At 55.4% G+C, this 17,060-nt stretch overlaps 1 protein-coding gene and 1 non-coding gene across 2 annotated transcripts; one reads left to right on the top strand and one right to left on the bottom strand.

The window, feature by feature from the left end:
* Nucleotides 1-282: 282 nt before the first annotated feature.
* ERBB2 (v-erb-b2 avian erythroblastic leukemia viral oncogene homolog 2) lies at nt 283-16,931 on the top strand. The gene is made up of 26 exons (XM_008589791.1): nt 283-432; nt 1,273-1,486; nt 2,472-2,606; nt 2,904-2,972; nt 3,140-3,255; nt 3,369-3,510; nt 4,361-4,480; nt 4,758-4,884; nt 6,460-6,533; nt 6,622-6,712; nt 6,932-7,131; nt 7,476-7,608; nt 7,693-7,783; nt 8,947-9,107; nt 10,938-10,985; nt 12,300-12,438; nt 12,517-12,639; nt 12,894-12,992; nt 13,260-13,445; nt 13,579-13,734; nt 13,854-13,929; nt 14,249-14,395; nt 14,806-14,903; nt 15,090-15,278; nt 15,562-15,814; nt 15,931-16,931. Exons 1-26 carry the CDS (start codon nt 298-300, stop codon nt 16,284-16,286), a joined length of 3,678 nt encoding a protein of 1,225 aa, XP_008588013.1. The 5' UTR covers nt 283-297; the 3' UTR covers nt 16,287-16,931.
* TRNAI-GAU lies at nt 10,558-10,631 on the bottom strand. The gene has a single exon. It is a non-coding gene; the product is annotated as a tRNA-Ile (tRNA).
* Nucleotides 16,932-17,060: the final 129 nt, after the last annotated feature.

Genomic DNA, 17,060 nt, shown 5'->3' with positions numbered 1-17,060 from the left:
AACACCCTGTATTGATGGGCAAGTTCCATGGGGCTGGCACACTGGGGCCCCCTCTGGATGCTCAGGGTGGGACCAGCCAGAAGGAGCCTCTCCCTGGTTTCCTTGCTCTTCCCAGACATGCAAGCTTTCTTCTGCTGTTAACCCTGCAGGTGCAAGGGGCATGGGAGGAGAGGTCCCTGTCTGAGTCGGCAGGACTCTGGGGAGTGAGTGTGGGTGAGGCAGCCAGGTAGAGGAAGGTCACTGGGCAGCGTCCCCTGACCCATCTGCTTCCTCCTGCCAGTATGCACCGGCACAGACATGAAGCTGCGCCTCCCAGCCAGTCCCGAGACCCACCTGGACATGCTCCGCCACCTCTACCAGGGCTGTCAGGTGGTACAGGGCAACCTGGAACTCACCTACCTGCCTGCCAATGCCAGCCTCTCCTTCCTGCAGGTGAGGCCCTTGGATAGCCCAGCCAGGTCCTGCCTCTAGCTGGGCTGAGCCCTCTGCTTATAGGTGGGTGGTAAAAGAGGGCGTCCCTCTCTGCATTTCCTCTCTTGTTGTGGTTTCTCAACCAGGAAGTCCTTTCTGTTGTCTAAGCCCCATTCGTTCTACTGCAAAATCAGTCGACTCCCTCTCTATAACGTCGCTGGCTGTGGACATCTCTGGATGGGATGCATCTATATTTCTGCTAAATTTTGTGCTCTTTTGCCAGCATGATTACCTCCCCATCCACCTGCCCCAGGCTAGAGTAATGGAAAGGGCTGGTGGGAGATGCGGGTTCCAGGTCTGGTTCTGCCACTGAGGAGCCATGTGAATGACCCTTAGCTTCCCTGGGTCTCAGTTTCCGTATTTATATATTGGGAGCAATAGGCATCTTGAGGGACCCATTGTGAAGATCAAAAGAGATATGTCTGTGAAAAGGTTATGAGCAGGAGAGAAAGTAGAAACTGGCCTGCTGAGTTATGTTCGTGGGCCTGGAGTGGGGCCACGTGTGCGTTGCTGGGCCTGTCAAATTGTCATCTTGTCCAGCCTTTCCTTTTATGGATGAGGAAAGTGAGACGTTCAGCGGGCGGGGCACTTGCTCACAGTTTACAAAATACCGCACCCCCAGCCATTGTCTTTCTTGATCGTACAAGAATCTGGTGAGGCAAGGTGGGGAGAAGCTTGAACTCCATTTTATGCATGAGGACTGCACTGTGGCTGGGGGCCTTGCCCAAGATCCCTAAGCACTGGGTGACCCCAAGGAGGCCCAGGCCTGCCTCAGCCCCACCCTTCCCTATCCCTTCCTAGGATATCCAGGAGGTGCAGGGATACGTGCTCATCGCTCACAGCCAGGTGAGGCAGGTCCCATTGCAGGGACTGCGAATTGTACGAGGCACTCAGCTCTTCGAGGACAGCTATGCCCTGGCCGTGCTAGACAACGGAGACCCACAGGACGGTGCCACCCCTGCCATGGGGGCTGCCCCAGGAGGGCTGCGGGAGCTGCAGCTTCGAAGCCTCACAGGTGGCCTTCACCATCATTGAAACCTTCTCTCTTTTTTTTTTTAAATTTATTTTTATTTATTTATTTTGAAACCTTCTCTTGATTATTGAGAGCTGACCAGGGCCGCTGCTAGCCACAGGAGGCTTTGTGAATTAGAAGCGGTGTCCTCTCTGGGTGATTACAGGCAGAGGCAGGGAAGGTGCCCTGTGAAGATTAGAAAAATTATTTTGAAGCCTTCTCTTGATTATTGAGAGCTGACCAGGGCCGCTGCTAGCCACAGGAGGCTTTGTGAATTAGAAGTGGTGTCCTCTCTGGGTGATTACAGGCAGAGGCAGGGAAGGTGCCCTGTGAAGATTAGAAAAAGATTTCCCTTCTTTCCAGAAAGTCTCAGCTTGGGCCAGCATGCACAATTTGATAACTAAAATGCAGGCTAGGTTTTTGTCCCCACACGGCTGAGTGCAAGTATGCAGTCAACAACCTATGACACTGTAATGCGGTGGCCCTGGAGCTGACAGTGTCCCAAACTCTGGGTGCCAGGCTGTTTTCATGCCTGAGCCCATCTCAGTCAGGCTGTAATCCTGCAAGGGGAGCATCAGTGTTCTTCTCATTTTACACATGAGAAAACTGCAGCCTGCAGCAGGTGAGCGACTTGCTCAAGGTGACACAGCTAGTTAGTGGTGAAGCTGGGTTCAGACTCTGCAGTCTGTCTTCTAACTACCAAGCAATGTGCACAGGGCAGAGGTGAGAGGCAAGGAAAGAGCTCATGTCCCTGTGGACATCTGGACCCTGACGTGGACAGCTCGCTCCTCCCTGGGACTCAGTGTGTTCATGTTGGGGAGGGCAGTGGGCAGGGCTAGAAGAGGCTGAAGGTATCTTCTCTGCTCCCCCGGGGAACCTGGGAGTTGTTTAAAAGGCCTGCTCCCCTTTTAGAAGGCAGGAGGGCCCTGAGGGAGGACAGGAGGTCACAGATGGGGCAGGGGTCCCCTGATTATTGCTCACCCCACAGAGATCCTGAAGGGAGGGGTCTTGATCCAGCGGAACCCCCAGCTCTGCTACCAGGACACAATTCTGTGGAAGGACATCTTCCACAAGAACAACCAGCTGGCTCGCACGCTGATCGACACCAACCGCTCCCGGGCCTGTAAGCTGCGCGCTCCCCGCCTGCAGCCTCTTCTCTCAGGCCCCACGCTCCCGGCGTACAGCCCCCTGCAGCCGCGGACCCTGCCACTTCCTCTTTCTCAGTGCCTGCTGCCGTGTCCCCGCGTGCCCTCGTCTCTGTGCTTCTCTGCCTTTTCTCCCTCTGCTTCTGGAGCCTTCTCTTCCCTCGCCGTGCATGCTGCCTCTTGGTCTCTGTGGCTGCTCGTGTCTCGCTCCGTTGTTAGCCGTCGTCCTTCTCGTCCCCACACATCTGTCACCGCCTCTCTGGTTCTCTCCTCAGGCCGACCCTGTTCTCCAGCTTGTAATGCCTCCCGCTGCTGGGGAGAAAGTTCTGAGGACTGTCAGAGCTGTGAGTCCTAGGGAGGGCCAGAATCTGGGGGCTGGGCAGGGTGGAATACAGGTGACATGGGAGGGGCGGGATACCAGACCTGGGGTGTCTTCCCTGGGGCAGAAAGTCTCCCCAGAAGTGGGTGCTGGTGAGGGTCTGCAGCCCTCCTCCTTGCTTTTGTCCGACAGTGACACGCACTGTTTGTGCCAGTGGCTGTGCCCGCTGCAAGGGCCCGCTGCCCACCGACTGCTGCCATGAGCAATGTGCTGCTGGCTGCACAGGCCCCAAGCACTCGGACTGCCTGGTATGTGCCTTTGTCCTGTGCCTGCCAGCCCCCCACCTCCCCGGGGCTGGCACCTTGTACCCCTGCACACCAGAGAGCAACAGCGTAGTGACAACCTGCTGTCTGTGCCCCAGGCCTGCCTCCACTTCAACCACAGCGGCATCTGTGAGCTGCACTGCCCAGCCCTGGTCACCTACAACACGGACACCTTCGAGTCCATGCCCAACCCTGAGGGCCGGTACACCTTCGGTGCCAGCTGTGTGACTGCCTGTCCCTGTGAGTGCCAGGAGAACCTTAGTCTTCACTGTCTTGCTGGGGAGGCTGGTCTATGTAAGTGGGACATATCGTGAGGACCGTGCTGTCGGGCCCGAGCTCTGGAGAGCTGGTCATGATGGTTTGTGCCGAGCTGCCTTCATCTTTAAACAGCTGTGGAGCAGGTGGCAGCAAAGACAGGCGGCTAAGAGCCCAGCCTTGGCAGCCAGCCCGTCTGAAAGCTGGCTCTACCACTTACTAGTCTTGTGGCCTTCTCCTTGCTCTGCCTCAGTTTCCTCATCTGTAAAATGGGGGCAAGAATCGTCCCAGCCTCATAAAGTAGTAATAAAATTTGAATGAGTTAGTATCTGTAAAGCTTTAAGAATGGTACCTGGCAGGTACTGTCATAAATGTTAGTTTTAATATAGTCTGAATAGATCGGGGTTTTACTTTACAGCTCCTTTACTGACTGATGGGCATTTAGGGACTGGGCTCGGACCCGGGGAACCTCTTTCCTCCTTTCACAGGAGACGGGAGTGGGCCTCCGGGTCCTGGCTGGACTTTCTCGTGGTGGGTGAGAGGATGAAGCGTAGAGCAGACCTGGGTTCAAATCCTGCCTCCTCCACTTACTAGCACGGTGGCCTTGAATAATTTAATTTACATGACTGTGCTTTGGTTTGCAAAATGGGAATCTAACAGTTCTGGTCACATGCGATTGCTGTAAGGGGTGAGTAAACGTCAAGTGCTCAGACTCATGGCGAGGGCATTTAGGTATTTGCTGGTTTTATTCTTATTATACCTGGGCATGGTGACACTGCTCCTGGTGGGGCGGGACGAGCTAGGGCACATGGATACGTGTTCCTAATCTTCTCAGACAACTACCTATCTACTGACGTGGGATCCTGCACCCTGGTCTGTCCCCTGCACAACCAAGAGGTGACAGCTGAGGATGGAACACAGCGGTGTGAGAAATGCAGCAAACCCTGTCCCCGAGGTACCCACTCACTGCCCCTGGGTCAGATGCAGTTCCTGTCCCTCTGCACATTCAGCCTGGCCTGTCCCACCCTTCTTTGGGCCTTTCTGGGACCCAGTCCTTTTCTCCCACTGTCTCTACCCCTGGCCCTCCCCAGATCAGTTCCCTAAGTTTCCCCACGTCTCCTGCCAGTGTGGGGAGTGGGTCTGTGGTCCCAGGAGGGGACTGCAGACAGGACCCTGGAGCCCCGAGTGGCTGCTGAGATGGCCCCTTCACCACGTGCCCCCACTCCCTGCAGTGTGCTACGGTCTGGGCGTGGAACACCTGCGGGAGGCCAGGGCCGTCACTAGTGCCAACATCCAGGAGTTTGCTGGCTGCAAGAAGATCTTTGGCAGCCTGGCGTTTCTGCCAGAGAGCTTTGATGGGTAAGGGTGGGCACAGTGGCCTGAGGCAGTGTCAGGGCAGATGGAGAGGACTGAGGACTCAGATGCGGCAGCACCTGGGGGATGGCAGGAGACAGGCGGCAGACCAGAGGGAGCAGGGACTTTTTGGGGGGAGGGTTATTTTTGTAAATGATCCATGAACATGGACTTGTATGGAGGTCAAACCACTCAGATAAAGTAAAATTCCCCTTGATTTCACGGCAGCTTTATTCATAATAGCCCCAATTTGGAAATAACCCACATGTACATAAATAGGTGAATAAGCAAACGAATGGCGCAGTGAAATTCTGCTCAGAACAAAAGGAAATGAACTACTGAGACGCACGGCAGGAACGAGTCTCAAAAACATCATGTGGAGGGCCGGCCCGGTGGTGCACTGCTACAGTGCGCCGCTTGGGAGTGCGGTGGCGCTCCCGCCGAGGGTTCGGATCCCACATACAGGCCGGCCGCTCACTGGCTGGGCGAGGTGCGGGCGCAACACCGAGGGTTGCGATCCCGTTGCCGGACACGAAAAAAGACAAAAAGGAAAAAAAAAAAGGACAAGATTCCATACTGTATGATAATCTTTATGTGAGGCTCCGAACAGACGAAACCACTGTGAGAGAAATCGGAACAGTGGTTGCCTCAGGGTTGGGGCGATGGAAATGTTCTGCACACCGATTTGGGGTGATGGAAATGTTCTGCACACCGATTGGGGTGGTGGATGCGTGAGTGAATGCACTTGTCAAAACTCATCAAACTGCACACCAATAAAACTGCGCGTTTTATTGTATGTAAATTGTGCTTCAATAAAAAAGTGTGTTATGAAATGAAAAAAACTCCCTTCAACACTTGTTATCTCTACTTCCCTTTCCTGGGGGACCACTGTTAACAGTTGTGTGTGTCCACCCAGACCATTTATACATAGGTAGACACACACATGGAGGGGCTCAGCTTTCATATTTTGCTGGGGAGGCTGGTCTGTGTAAACGGGGCATATCACGAGGACCGCGCTGCTGGGCCCTTGCTCTGGTGAGCTGGTCATGACACTTTGTGTCTTTCAACAGCTGTGGAGATGGTGGCAGCTAGAGAGGCAGCTAAGAGCCCACCCTTGAGAGCCAGACTGTTTGAAACCTGGCTCTAGCACTTATTAGTCTTGGTGGCCATCTTGGTGTGCCTCAGTTTCCTCATCTGTAAAATGGGGGCAAGAATAGTCCCAATTAAGGTGGCTGTGTAGATAGCTCCCCTATGTAGTGGAGAGCTACATTTGGGTCATTTTCAATTTTTGCTCTTATGAACAGTTCTACCTCGTATGTGCCTCTGGGAACAGAGGCCATTGTCTGTAGGCCACATTTCTAGAAGTACAATTTCTAAATCAAAGAATATAAATACTGTTTTGCTAATCCTGTCAAACTAGGGTCTGGATTTTGAAGCTCAGATGGGAACAGCCGGCTTTGATGGGCAAAGGGTTTAAGTGGAGGCATTAACGGAGGGATGGGGCGTGGAGTGGCAGGCCAGCTCTGGGGGTCATGCCCACCCTCTTCCTGGCCCTGCTGACTCCTCTCCTGATCCTTCTAGGGACTTGGCCTCCAACACGGCACCCCTACAGCCTGAGCAACTCAGAGTGTTTGAGACTCTGGAGGAGATCACAGGTGGGCTCTGTCTCTCTGTGCCCTACTCCATGGGGTCTGGGGGGTCCTTGCCCTGTCCCCCCACCCTAGCCTCACTCTCTGCCTGCAGGTTACCTGTACATCTCAGCATGGCCAGACAGCCTGCCTGACCTCAGTGTCTTCCAGAACCTGCGAGTAATCCGGGGACGAGTTCTGCACGAGTGAGTATGGGGGCTGGGGGGAGGGGACCTGATAGGGGGAGGAGTCCCTGTGAGAAGTCTGGGCACGGGCGGGTATTCCTCTTCCCCAGGGACACAGCAGTAACCTTCCCACGGAGAGTTCTCAGAGTGTGCTAGGGCCACGGGGAAGGTGAGGGCAGCCCTTGCTTACCAGGAAGGAGTCAGGTGCCCACCCTGCAGCTGACATCCTTCCTCCCATAGTGGCGCCTACTCTCTGACCCTGCAAGGGCTGGGCATCAGCTGGCTGGGGCTGCGCTCACTGCGGGAACTGGGCAGCGGACTGGCCCTCATCCACCGCAACGCCCGCCTCTGCTTCGTACACACGGTGCCCTGGGACCAGCTCTTCCGGAACCCGCACCAGGCCCTGCTCTACAGTGCCAACCGGCCAGAGGACAAGTGTGGTAAGACGGAGCCCAGCGCTGCTCTCTCCCATCTGCCAGCACACATGGGTGCCCACGTGCCTGGCAGCGGCTTTCTGGGACTTGTGCAGGCTGCCTGTCCTTGGAGCACCATATTTGCCTTGGCTCTGGCTGGCTTGGCCTCTCGGCATGGTTCTAGCTGGTCTTACCGCACTGCCCTGACACCCTTCCCTCCCCTCTGTTCTGGAATCTTCCTCCCCTACACTACCCAGCACCTATTCCCATCCCTCCAGCCCAGAGCCACACCCACAACCCCTTCCCCTGGTTCACTTGGACCTGGGGCCTCCCCTAAGAGTCCCCTCTGGCCCCCTTCCTCCTCACTGCAGTGGGCGAGGGCCTGGCCTGCTATCCGCTGTGCGCCCACGGGCACTGCTGGGGTCCGGGGCCCACCCAGTGTGTCAACTGCAGCCAGTTCCTTCGGGGCCAGGAGTGCGTGGAAGAATGCCGAGTACTGCAGGGGTATGCGGGGTGGAGAAGGGGGGCGGCTGGAGGGGTGCACAGGGGCTCCCCCAAGACCCCCTCACCACCCGTTCCTTCTCTCAGGCTCCCCAGGGAGTACGTGAATGACAGGCACTGTCTGCCGTGCCACCCCGAGTGTCAGCCCCAGAATGGCTCAGTGACCTGCTTTGGATCGGTGAGGTGCTGGTGCAAGCAAGCAAGGGGTGGGGGGTTGTCAGGGACGTGGCAGGTTGGCAAGAGGCTGCAGAGTGGGCTAAGGCTGGTAAAATGTCCCTGGGGAGGGCTCTGAGCTCAGAGCTGAACAGCAGGGGGGTGGAAGGAGAGAGAGGCTGGGAAGCTGGGGACCTTGGGGCCCTTCAGACTGTGAAAAAGTCCAAGCAGTCCTGTATTCTGGCCTTCCATGGCTGTGCAAGGGTGCTTAGACCTGTGGGCTCAGGCATCAGCCTATCTGGATTCCAACCCAGGCCCTGCTTCCAACCTTGGTTTCCCATTCATAAAATGAATATTATGATAGGACCTACTTTGTTGGCATGTGGTAAGAATGAAATTAAATAGGCCTGAGCACTGAAAAGGTTTTCTACATAATGGTGGTTGTTACTTGCTGTTCCCTCTCTGGGTGCCTCTGAAGCCCCCACCTTTAAAATGAATATTATGATAGGACCTACTTTGTTGGCATGTGGTAAGAATGAAATTAAATAGGCCTGAGCACTGAAAAGGCTTTCTACATAATGGTGGTTGTTACTTGCTGTTCCCTCTCTGGGTGCCTCTGAAGCCCCCACNGCTCTGAGCTCAGAGCTGAACAGCAGGGGGGTGGAAGGAGAGAGAGGCTGGGAAGCTGGGGACCTTGGGGCCCTTCAGACTGTGAAAAAGTCCAAGCAGTCCTGTATTCTGGCCTTCCATGGCTGTGCAAGGGTGCTTAGACCTGTGGGCTCAGGCATCAGCCTATCTGGATTCCAACCCAGGCCCTGCTTCCAACCTTGGTTTCCCATTCATAAAATGAATATTATGATAGGACCTACTTTGTTGGCATGTGGTAAGAATGAAATTAAATAGGCCTGAGCACTGAAAAGGTTTTCTACATAATGGTGGTTGTTACTTGCTGTTCCCTCTCTGGGTGCCTCTGAAGCCCCCACCTGAGATCACGCTTTGAAGGAGGGCAGCTAAGGGAGGGGTCCACGTAGACTGGGAGAAGAGCAGGGGTGCAGGGGCTTTAGCAAGAAGCAGGGTAAAAAGTGCTGCCAAGTGGCCGTGGGAAGCACAAGGGGAACCCAAGGGCCTGGTCCTGCTGTCCTGGGGGTGTCAGTTCTAGCCACCCACAAACCTTTCTTCCCCACCCAGGAGGCTGACCAGTGTGTGGCCTGTGCCCACTACAAGGACCCTCCCTTCTGCGTGGCTCGCTGCCCCAGCGGTGTGAAGCCTGACCTCTCCTACATACCCATCTGGAAGTTCCCAGATGAGGAGGGCACGTGCCAGCCGTGCCCCATCAACTGCACCCACTCGTGAGTCTGAGGGCCTTTTCTGCAGAAAGGAGGCTTTCGTCTCAGGAGCCTCTCTGGGGCTTTTACTGTAAAAGGGGGCCAACTCTACCTTCACGCCCATCAGACTTCACTTTTCATATCTTTTTTCTCTGAAAACGAAAGTAACACATGTTGTTAAAAATCTTAAATTTGAACATGAAATATAAATCAATGTCACTATGGGCCGGCCCGGTGGCGCACTCGGTAGAGTGCGGTACTTGGGAGCGCGGTGGCGCTCCCGCCGTGGGTTCGGATCCCATATAGAGACCGGTCCACTCACTGGTTGAGCGCGGTGCGGGCACGACACCGAGGGTTGCGATCCCGTTACCAGTCACGAAAAAAGACAAAAAGGAAAAAATAAATAAATAAATAAATAAATAAATAAATGTCACTAGAAGTTCTATCGCCTCCATTACTGATTTGGAATATTTCCCTCTAGTTATTTTTATCTGTGCACATTCTAACATATATATTATTATAACATAATATATATGGTAATATATATTATTATTCTACAATTGTTTTTATCAGTGCACGTCCTAAGATTTTTGTTTGTTTGCAAATTACTTTTTTTCACTTAGCAGAATCTCACAATGTTTTTCTTTCTTTTTTTTTTTTTCCTTTTTGTCTTTTTTACCGACCAGTAACGGGATCGCAACCCTCGGTGTTGCGCCTGCACTGCGCTCAGCCAGTGAGCGGGAACCGGTCTCCACATGGGACCCGAACCCTCGGCGGGAGCGCCGCCACGCTCCCAAGTGGCGCACTCTCCAGTGCGCCACCGGGCCGGCCCTCACAATGTTTTTCCATGTGACAAAGTGCCCTTGCACACTCCTCCCCTGCCCACCCAGTCTCTCCCTTCCCTGGGAAGAACCACTGGATTGACTTGGTGTGCATCCTTCCAGGCTTTTCTTTTTACACTTACATAGATATATTACATTTATATTAGGTTGAGTCATATAAGACTGCTGTTTGTGTAAGTCAAAAATGGTCAAAAAAACAGCCATTTCATACAGTTCAACTTATCTTTAATCAGATTTGTTTCTCTGGGTGCACTTTTAATGTAAATAGGATCACACTGTACATATTCTGTACTTGGCTTTTTCCCCCCACTTTATGTGTCATTTCTTGTGAGTGCACATAGATCTACCTCCTTTTTTAAAAACTACTCAGTCTGTAGCATGGATGTAACTTAATTCTGTCCCCATTTCAGGGATTTTGAGCTTATTTCCTTTTTGGGGGGAGTTTATCGCACTTGAACTCCGTGTACAAGCAAGCATCCCTGTGCAAGCCCTTTAGTATACAGGTGTTGACATTTAGGGTACGCACTGAGAGGTGGAACTGCTGGGTCTTAGACATTAATTTAATGGTATTGCTAAACTTTTCTTTGGAGAAGTTGTCCCAGTTTACCCTGGTATTCTTTTTTTTTGGCGGCTGGCCAGTACAGGGATGGAACCCTGGACCTTGGTGTTATCAGCACCATGCTCTAACCAACTGAGCTAACCAGCCAGTCCTTACCCTGGGATTCTTTTACGGAGGAAATAAGCTGAGCTTTCGGACTTGATGTTCTTCCAGGGGCTCCCCCCTTCCTACCCACCATGGGGAGGTGCAGGGGAGCGGGGATGCAGTGCCCAGGCTGGAGGAGGAATCCTCTTGTGGGGTGGTAGAAAGAGCTCTGTGACCTTGAGCCCAGTTTCTGCTTTTGTCAAATGGGGATAATAACCCAGCCACGCCCGCCTCTGGGGTTGTTGTGCAGCTGGAGTGAGTCCAGGAGGGTGGTTCCCAGAATTGTTGATGGCACTCTCTCTCCTGCAGCTGTGTGGACCTGGACGACAAGGGCTGTCCTGCTGAGCAGAGAGCCAGGTTGGCCTGGTCCCCAGATTTGCCCCCCATTGCCCCTCACTTCCCTCCTGGCCCCTGGGTGGTCACTGCTGTAGGGAGGCAGTCTCCTGACATGATACCTGTCCTTCCCTACCCACCCTTCTGCTGTTGATCCTTCTTTCAATTCACTTCAGTTAGTGAACAGAGGACCTGCTCAGGATGCCGGAGGTGGGGGGCTGCAGGGAGAGATAGCTACAATACCCAGCACCTCCCCGTTCTCGAGTAGCATGATGTCTTGTGAGGGACACAGGCAAAGTTCAACTCCCTGGAACTCGGGGTCGACTGAAAAGAGCGCAGCAGTAGCACTGAGAAGGGAACAATGAATTCTTATCTGGGGATGGCAGGAGGCTTCAAGGAGAAGGTGGCATTTGAGGCAGGCCTTGCAAGAGGGGCAGGCATTTCACTTGCATTCAGGTAGAAAGCACTGGGGGGCAAGGTGGCATTGGGGGAGGTATCAGGAAAATCTAGAGTGTGTTCAAAGGTTCTGGCAGGGTGGGCTATTGAATAAGCATGGAGAGGAGTAAGGGGTGAAGTCATGATCAGGTTAGGGTCAGACCCGGAGGGCACAGGCCCTGACCACCAGGCTACAGGGCTGGACTTGATTGGCCAGTGGGGAGCTCTGGGAAGGGCTTTGGGGAGAAAACCAGACTGGAGGATGTCCTAGGCAATCATTTGTCCAAGAAACAAGCATTCATTAGAGGTTTGCCATGTGCCAGGCCCTGTGCTGAGCAAGGGGGTGGAGGGGACAAGGATGACAAGGACATTGGGGCAACACCCAGGAAGAGCTGAGTCTTGAAAGATGACCCCGTGGAGAAATGGTGGCCCCGGCAGCAGGAACAGCATGCGCACAGGCTAGGAGGTGTGGAAAATCATGACCTATGGGAGAAACACTGGGCTAGAGTATCAGAACCACTGGGTCCACATTCCTGGGCCCCACCCCGTGCAGCAGTCAGAATCTCGGGGTGGGGCTCCAGAGTGGTGCAATTGACAAGCTTCTTTGTGATTTTTAGGCCATGAAGTTTTAGAGTCTTGAGCTAGCTCGAGGCAAGAGCATAGAGTATGTGAAGATGTGGATGAACAGGGCTTCAGTGCCTGCAAGGAGTTTGAACTTTATTGTGGACGCAGTGGGGAGAGGAGGCAGGTTTTAGAGTAGGGAAGCGAGGGCCAGTCAGCCTGTGGGTCACCCTTCCGACTTCCCCTTGTGAATGCCCAGGATTTTCATGTCCGTCCATGGGGCCCTTTCGTCCCTCCTGCCCCAGACTGCCCCCAATCCCTGACCCTGGCTCCCGCCCTTAGCCCCGTGACATCCATCATCGCTGCTGTGGTGGGCATTCTGCTGTTTGTGGTCATGGGGCTGGTTCTTGGGATCCTGATCAAGCGAAGGCGGCAGAAGATCCGGAAGTACACGATGCGGCGGCTGCTGCAGGAGACGGAGGTGAGGTGGCCTGCGGCCTCCCAGCCGGCCTGGGGTCTGCGGCCGGCCCGGCACTGACCCACCACCCCTTCACCCCAGCTGGTGGAGCCGCTGACACCCAGCGGAGCGATGCCCAACCAGGCTCAGATGCGGATCCTGAAAGAGACGGAGCTGAGGAAGGTGAAGGTGCTTGGATCCGGAGCTTTCGGCACAGTTTACAAGGTCAGAGTCTACGTGAGGTCCTGGGGTGGGTGGTCCCAGAAGATGGGGTGATGCCTAGAGGGGTATGGTCAGGACTTCCAATGTGGGCGTGTGTGTGGGTGGGGACAGCGTGGAGCTGGAGGCAGTGCTGCTGTTTGGGAGAAAGCAGTTATAGACGCGCTAGCAAGGCAAGCCCCAGTCCAAGTGATGACCGCTAGGACGTAGGCTGGATCCGGACCCGCTCTTCTCGCCCACATCCTCCTCTTTCTGCTCAGGGCATCTGGATCCCCGATGGGGAGAATGTGAAAATCCCTGTGGCCATCAAAGTTTTGAGGGAAAACACATCCCCCAAAGCCAACAAAGAAATCTTGGACGTAAGCCCCCCTGCCCCCTCCTGCTGGGCGTACAGGAGGGGACCCCCTGGCTGCAGGTCTGGGCCCTGGGCTCTCTTCACTGGGGTCTGGGAGATGTGATCCCCCCCAAACCTCAACTCTCAACCTCTCCAGTCTGTGGGCTGTGCTTTGTGATGGATGGGGTAGGATGGGTGAGGGTCCCCAGTCGTGCACTCGCCCCTCAGGAGAGATGTGTGGCAGTTGAGGTTTGTGGTCTCCCACACCCTCTCAGTGCAGCCTTGCCCCCAGGAAGCGTACGTGATGGCTGGTGTGGGCTCCCCATATGTGTCCCGCCTCCTGGGCATCTGCCTGACATCCACGGTGCAGCTGGTGACACAGCTTATGCCCTATGGCTGCCTCCTAGACCACGTCCGAGAACACCGCGGGCGCCTGGGCTCCCAGGACCTGCTGAACTGGTGTGTGCAGATTGCCAAGGTATGCACTTGGGGGGCCTGAGCTCTGCGGGTCCCTGGGACAAGCCTCTATCTCCATACAGCCTAGGATGGGGATGTTTCCTGGGAGTGCGCCAGGCCCTACCCGAAGGCCCACATGGTGCCTCCCATTCCAGGGGATGAGCTACCTGGAGGACGTGCGGCTCGTGCACAGGGACCTGGCTGCCCGGAACGTGCTGGTCAAGAGTCCCAACCACGTGAAGATTACAGACTTTGGGCTGGCTCGGCTGTTGGACATTGATGAGACGGAGTACCACGCAGATGGGGGCAAGGTCAGGGGAGGGGGCAGAGTGAGGTGGGGTGGAATAAGGGTCCGGCCCCCGGAAGAGCTCTGAGAACGGCCACCCCTCTCACCACACCCAACAGAGGACTTCCTCCTCTGCTCCCCCAGGTGCCCATCAAGTGGATGGCGTTGGAGTCCATTCTCCGCCGGCGATTCACCCACCAGAGTGATGTGTGGAGCTATGGTGCGTGGTGGGGAGGCTGGGTGGGGGTGGATGGGGAGCCATAGCCCTGGGGGAATGTTGGTGGAAGGATGAGAGCTGGGAAGGAGGAGAATTTATGGGGACACCTTATCATGTGGGAGGGAAGGAAGAGGTTGCCTGTGCCTTCACCTGCAGGGTCTGTGCACTCCCAGGGACTGGGGAAAGACTGGGTGGACCCTGTCCCTGGGGCATCACGTCTCCTTCCCCCGCCATGGTGCCAGGCTCCTGGATAGAGCCTTTGGGCTCAGTACACTAAAGCTCCCTCTGCTTCTCCCACCCCTGACCCCTCTCTCTGCCCTAGGTGTGACTGTGTGGGAGCTAATGACTTTTGGGGCCAAACCTTATGATGGGATCCCAGCCCGTGAGATCCCTGACCTGCTGGAGAAGGGGGAGCGGCTGCCCCAGCCCCCCATCTGCACCATTGATGTCTACATGATCATGGTCAAATGTGTGTGGCCACTCTGGCTGCATGGAGAAGGGCGGGAGGGCATGGGTGGAGGGGCCCACAAGGGGCAAGTCGGGCAGCAGGAGTAGGATGTGTGTGGAACCAGGAGCCCTGGTATATTTAAAGGAGCCTCAAAAGCATCTCGTAGCCCTTTTACAGTAAAACTCCAGAGGCGCTCTTGCTCTAGAGGAACAGCTAGAGAGACTTACATGCAAAATTAAAAGGGGAAGCTAGCAGAGATGCCTAAGGGTTCTGGCTCAAATCTCCAGAGTCTAGAGCTGCTTTTCTAGCACCTGAGGGCGTGGGCTGTCAGTGGGGTCGTCTAGACCAGCCTGGAGATGGAGCGGTAGGGGAGAGGCTGCCAGCACACAGCTGGCCCCGTGGCTAGGATGCTGAGCCCTCTCCTGCCCCAGGTTGGATGATTGACTCTGAATGTCGGCCGAGATTCCGGGAGTTGGTGACTGAATTCTCCCGCATGGCCAGGGACCCTCAGCGCTTTGTGGTCATCCAGGTACTGGGCCTTTCTGCCCCATCCCTGCCTATGATGACTGAGAGCACCCACCTGCAGAGGGTGTGAAAGGGAGATGACTGCAGGCCTCCAAGCCCAGCCCTCACTTCTTGCCCTCGTGAGCCTTCCCCGGGAGGCTGTACACTGGGCGGGGGAGGGGTTGCCACCCTGTGTCTCCCTCCTCCCCAGAATGAAGATTTGGGCCCAGCCACTCCCTTGGACAGCACCTTCTATCGCTCACTGCTGGAGGATGATGACATGGGGGACCTGGTGGATGCTGAGGAGTATCTGGTACCCCAGCAGGGCTTCTTCTGCCCAGACCCTGCCGCAGGCACTGGGAGCACAGCCCACCGCAGGCACCGCAGCTCATCCACCAGGGTCAGTGTGTTCGGTCACACTGTGGTGGCCATTTACCTCCTCCCACCCCAGTGGACTAGGGTCCCTTTTTCTGACGTTCCCCCAATCATCACCTCTCATGGAGACCCCAATATCCCTAAGGAGGATTCCTATATTTCAAACCCTGTGACCCGATTCACTCCATGGTAACTCTGTCCACCCCAAAGGTGACCTCTGTTCTTCTCCTGTGACCCCGTCACATCCCATGGAGTCTCCATCCCAGATCCACAAGTGACCTCATCATGACTTTTTCTCTTGTCCCCAGAGTGGTGGTGGTGAGCTGACGCTGGGGCTGGAGCCCTCCGAAGAGGAGCCCCCCAGATCTCCGCTGGCACCCTCAGAAGGGGCTGGCTCTGATGTGTTTGATGGTGACCTGGGGATGGGGGCAGCCAAAGGACTGCAGAGCCTCACCCAACATGACCCCAGCCCTCTACAGCGGTACAGCGAGGACCCCACAGTACCCCAGCCCCCTGAGACTGATGGCTATGTTGCTCCCCTGACCTGCAGCCGCCAGCCCGGTATGGAATCCAGGCCCAAGCTAAACGACTGGGAGGTGGGGGAATTGGTGGCAGTGGTAGTGGCAGGGACACCTGGGTTCCTTTCCCTAACAAGTCCTCTTCTCTTGCCCTTTCAGAATATGTGAACCAGCCAGAGGTTCGGACGCAGCCCCCCTCACCCCTAGAGGGCCCTCTGCCTCAAGCCCGACCTGCTGGTGCCACTCTGGAAAGGCCCAAGACTCTTTCCCCCGGGAAGAATGGGGTTGTCAAAGACGTTTTTGCCTTTGGGGGTGCAGTGGAGAACCCCGAATACTTGGCACCCCGTGGAGGGGCTGCCCCTCAGCCCCACCCACCTCCTACCTTCAGCCCAGCCTTTGACAACCTCTATTACTGGGACCAGGACCCATCAGAGCGGGGGTCTCCACCCAGCACCTTCGAAGGGACCCCTACAGCAGAGAACCCTGAATACTTGGGCCTGGATGTGCCAGTGTGAGCCAGGAGGCCAAGTCTGCTGAGGCCTCAGGGAGTGGGAAAGACTTGGCTTCCGGCCTGCATCACGACAAGGTGGAGAGAGGGCCTCTGACCACATCCAGGGGACCCTGCCATGCCAGGAACCTGTCCTAAGGAACCTTCCTTCCTGCTTGAGTTCCTAGGTGGCAAAGAGGGGCCCAGCCCAGGTGGAAGAGGGAGCAGCACAGAGTGGTTTGACTGATTTTGGAACCCTGTCCCACCAGACTCTAGGGTCCAATGGATGCCACAGCCACAGTCTCCCCACCTGAGGCAGCGGCCCAGCCTGGCCCTCTTCTTCCAGATCCTTGGTACTAAAGGACTTAGGGGAGCTGGGCCTAGGAGGGCAAGAGGCCCCAAGGGGTGTCTCAGAATGAGAGCGACCTCTTCAGAGACTGTCCCTGAGACCTAGTGCTGCGTCCAGGGAAGGGAGCAGCAATAGTGTCAAGATCTAGTCCTTGTACAGAGTGCTTTTTTGTTTCATTTTTACTTGTTTTGTTTTTTAAAGATGAAATAAGGACCCAGGGGAGGGTGGGTTTTGTATGAAAGAGTCCTTGGGGTTGCAGGGAGGGATGTCCCTTTCTCTACACCCACTTTCCCCATTTGCAAATATATTTTGGAAAACAGCTGGGCACCAGCCTGTGTCTGGGGGTGGCTCTGTGCCATCCCTTACTGCTCACCTTACATTCAACTCCTCTTTGCCTGGAGGGAGTGGCTAGGAACCCTCAGAAAGCTTCAATGAGGAGCTGAACACCCAGTT

This window comes from Galeopterus variegatus, unplaced genomic scaffold (assembly GCF_000696425.1).
Source record: "Galeopterus variegatus unplaced genomic scaffold, G_variegatus-3.0.2 Scaffold5656, whole genome shotgun sequence".
NCBI classification, from domain to species: Eukaryota; Metazoa; Chordata; class Mammalia; order Dermoptera; family Cynocephalidae; genus Galeopterus; species Galeopterus variegatus.
This window is presented reverse-complemented; position numbering and strand designations above follow the sequence as displayed.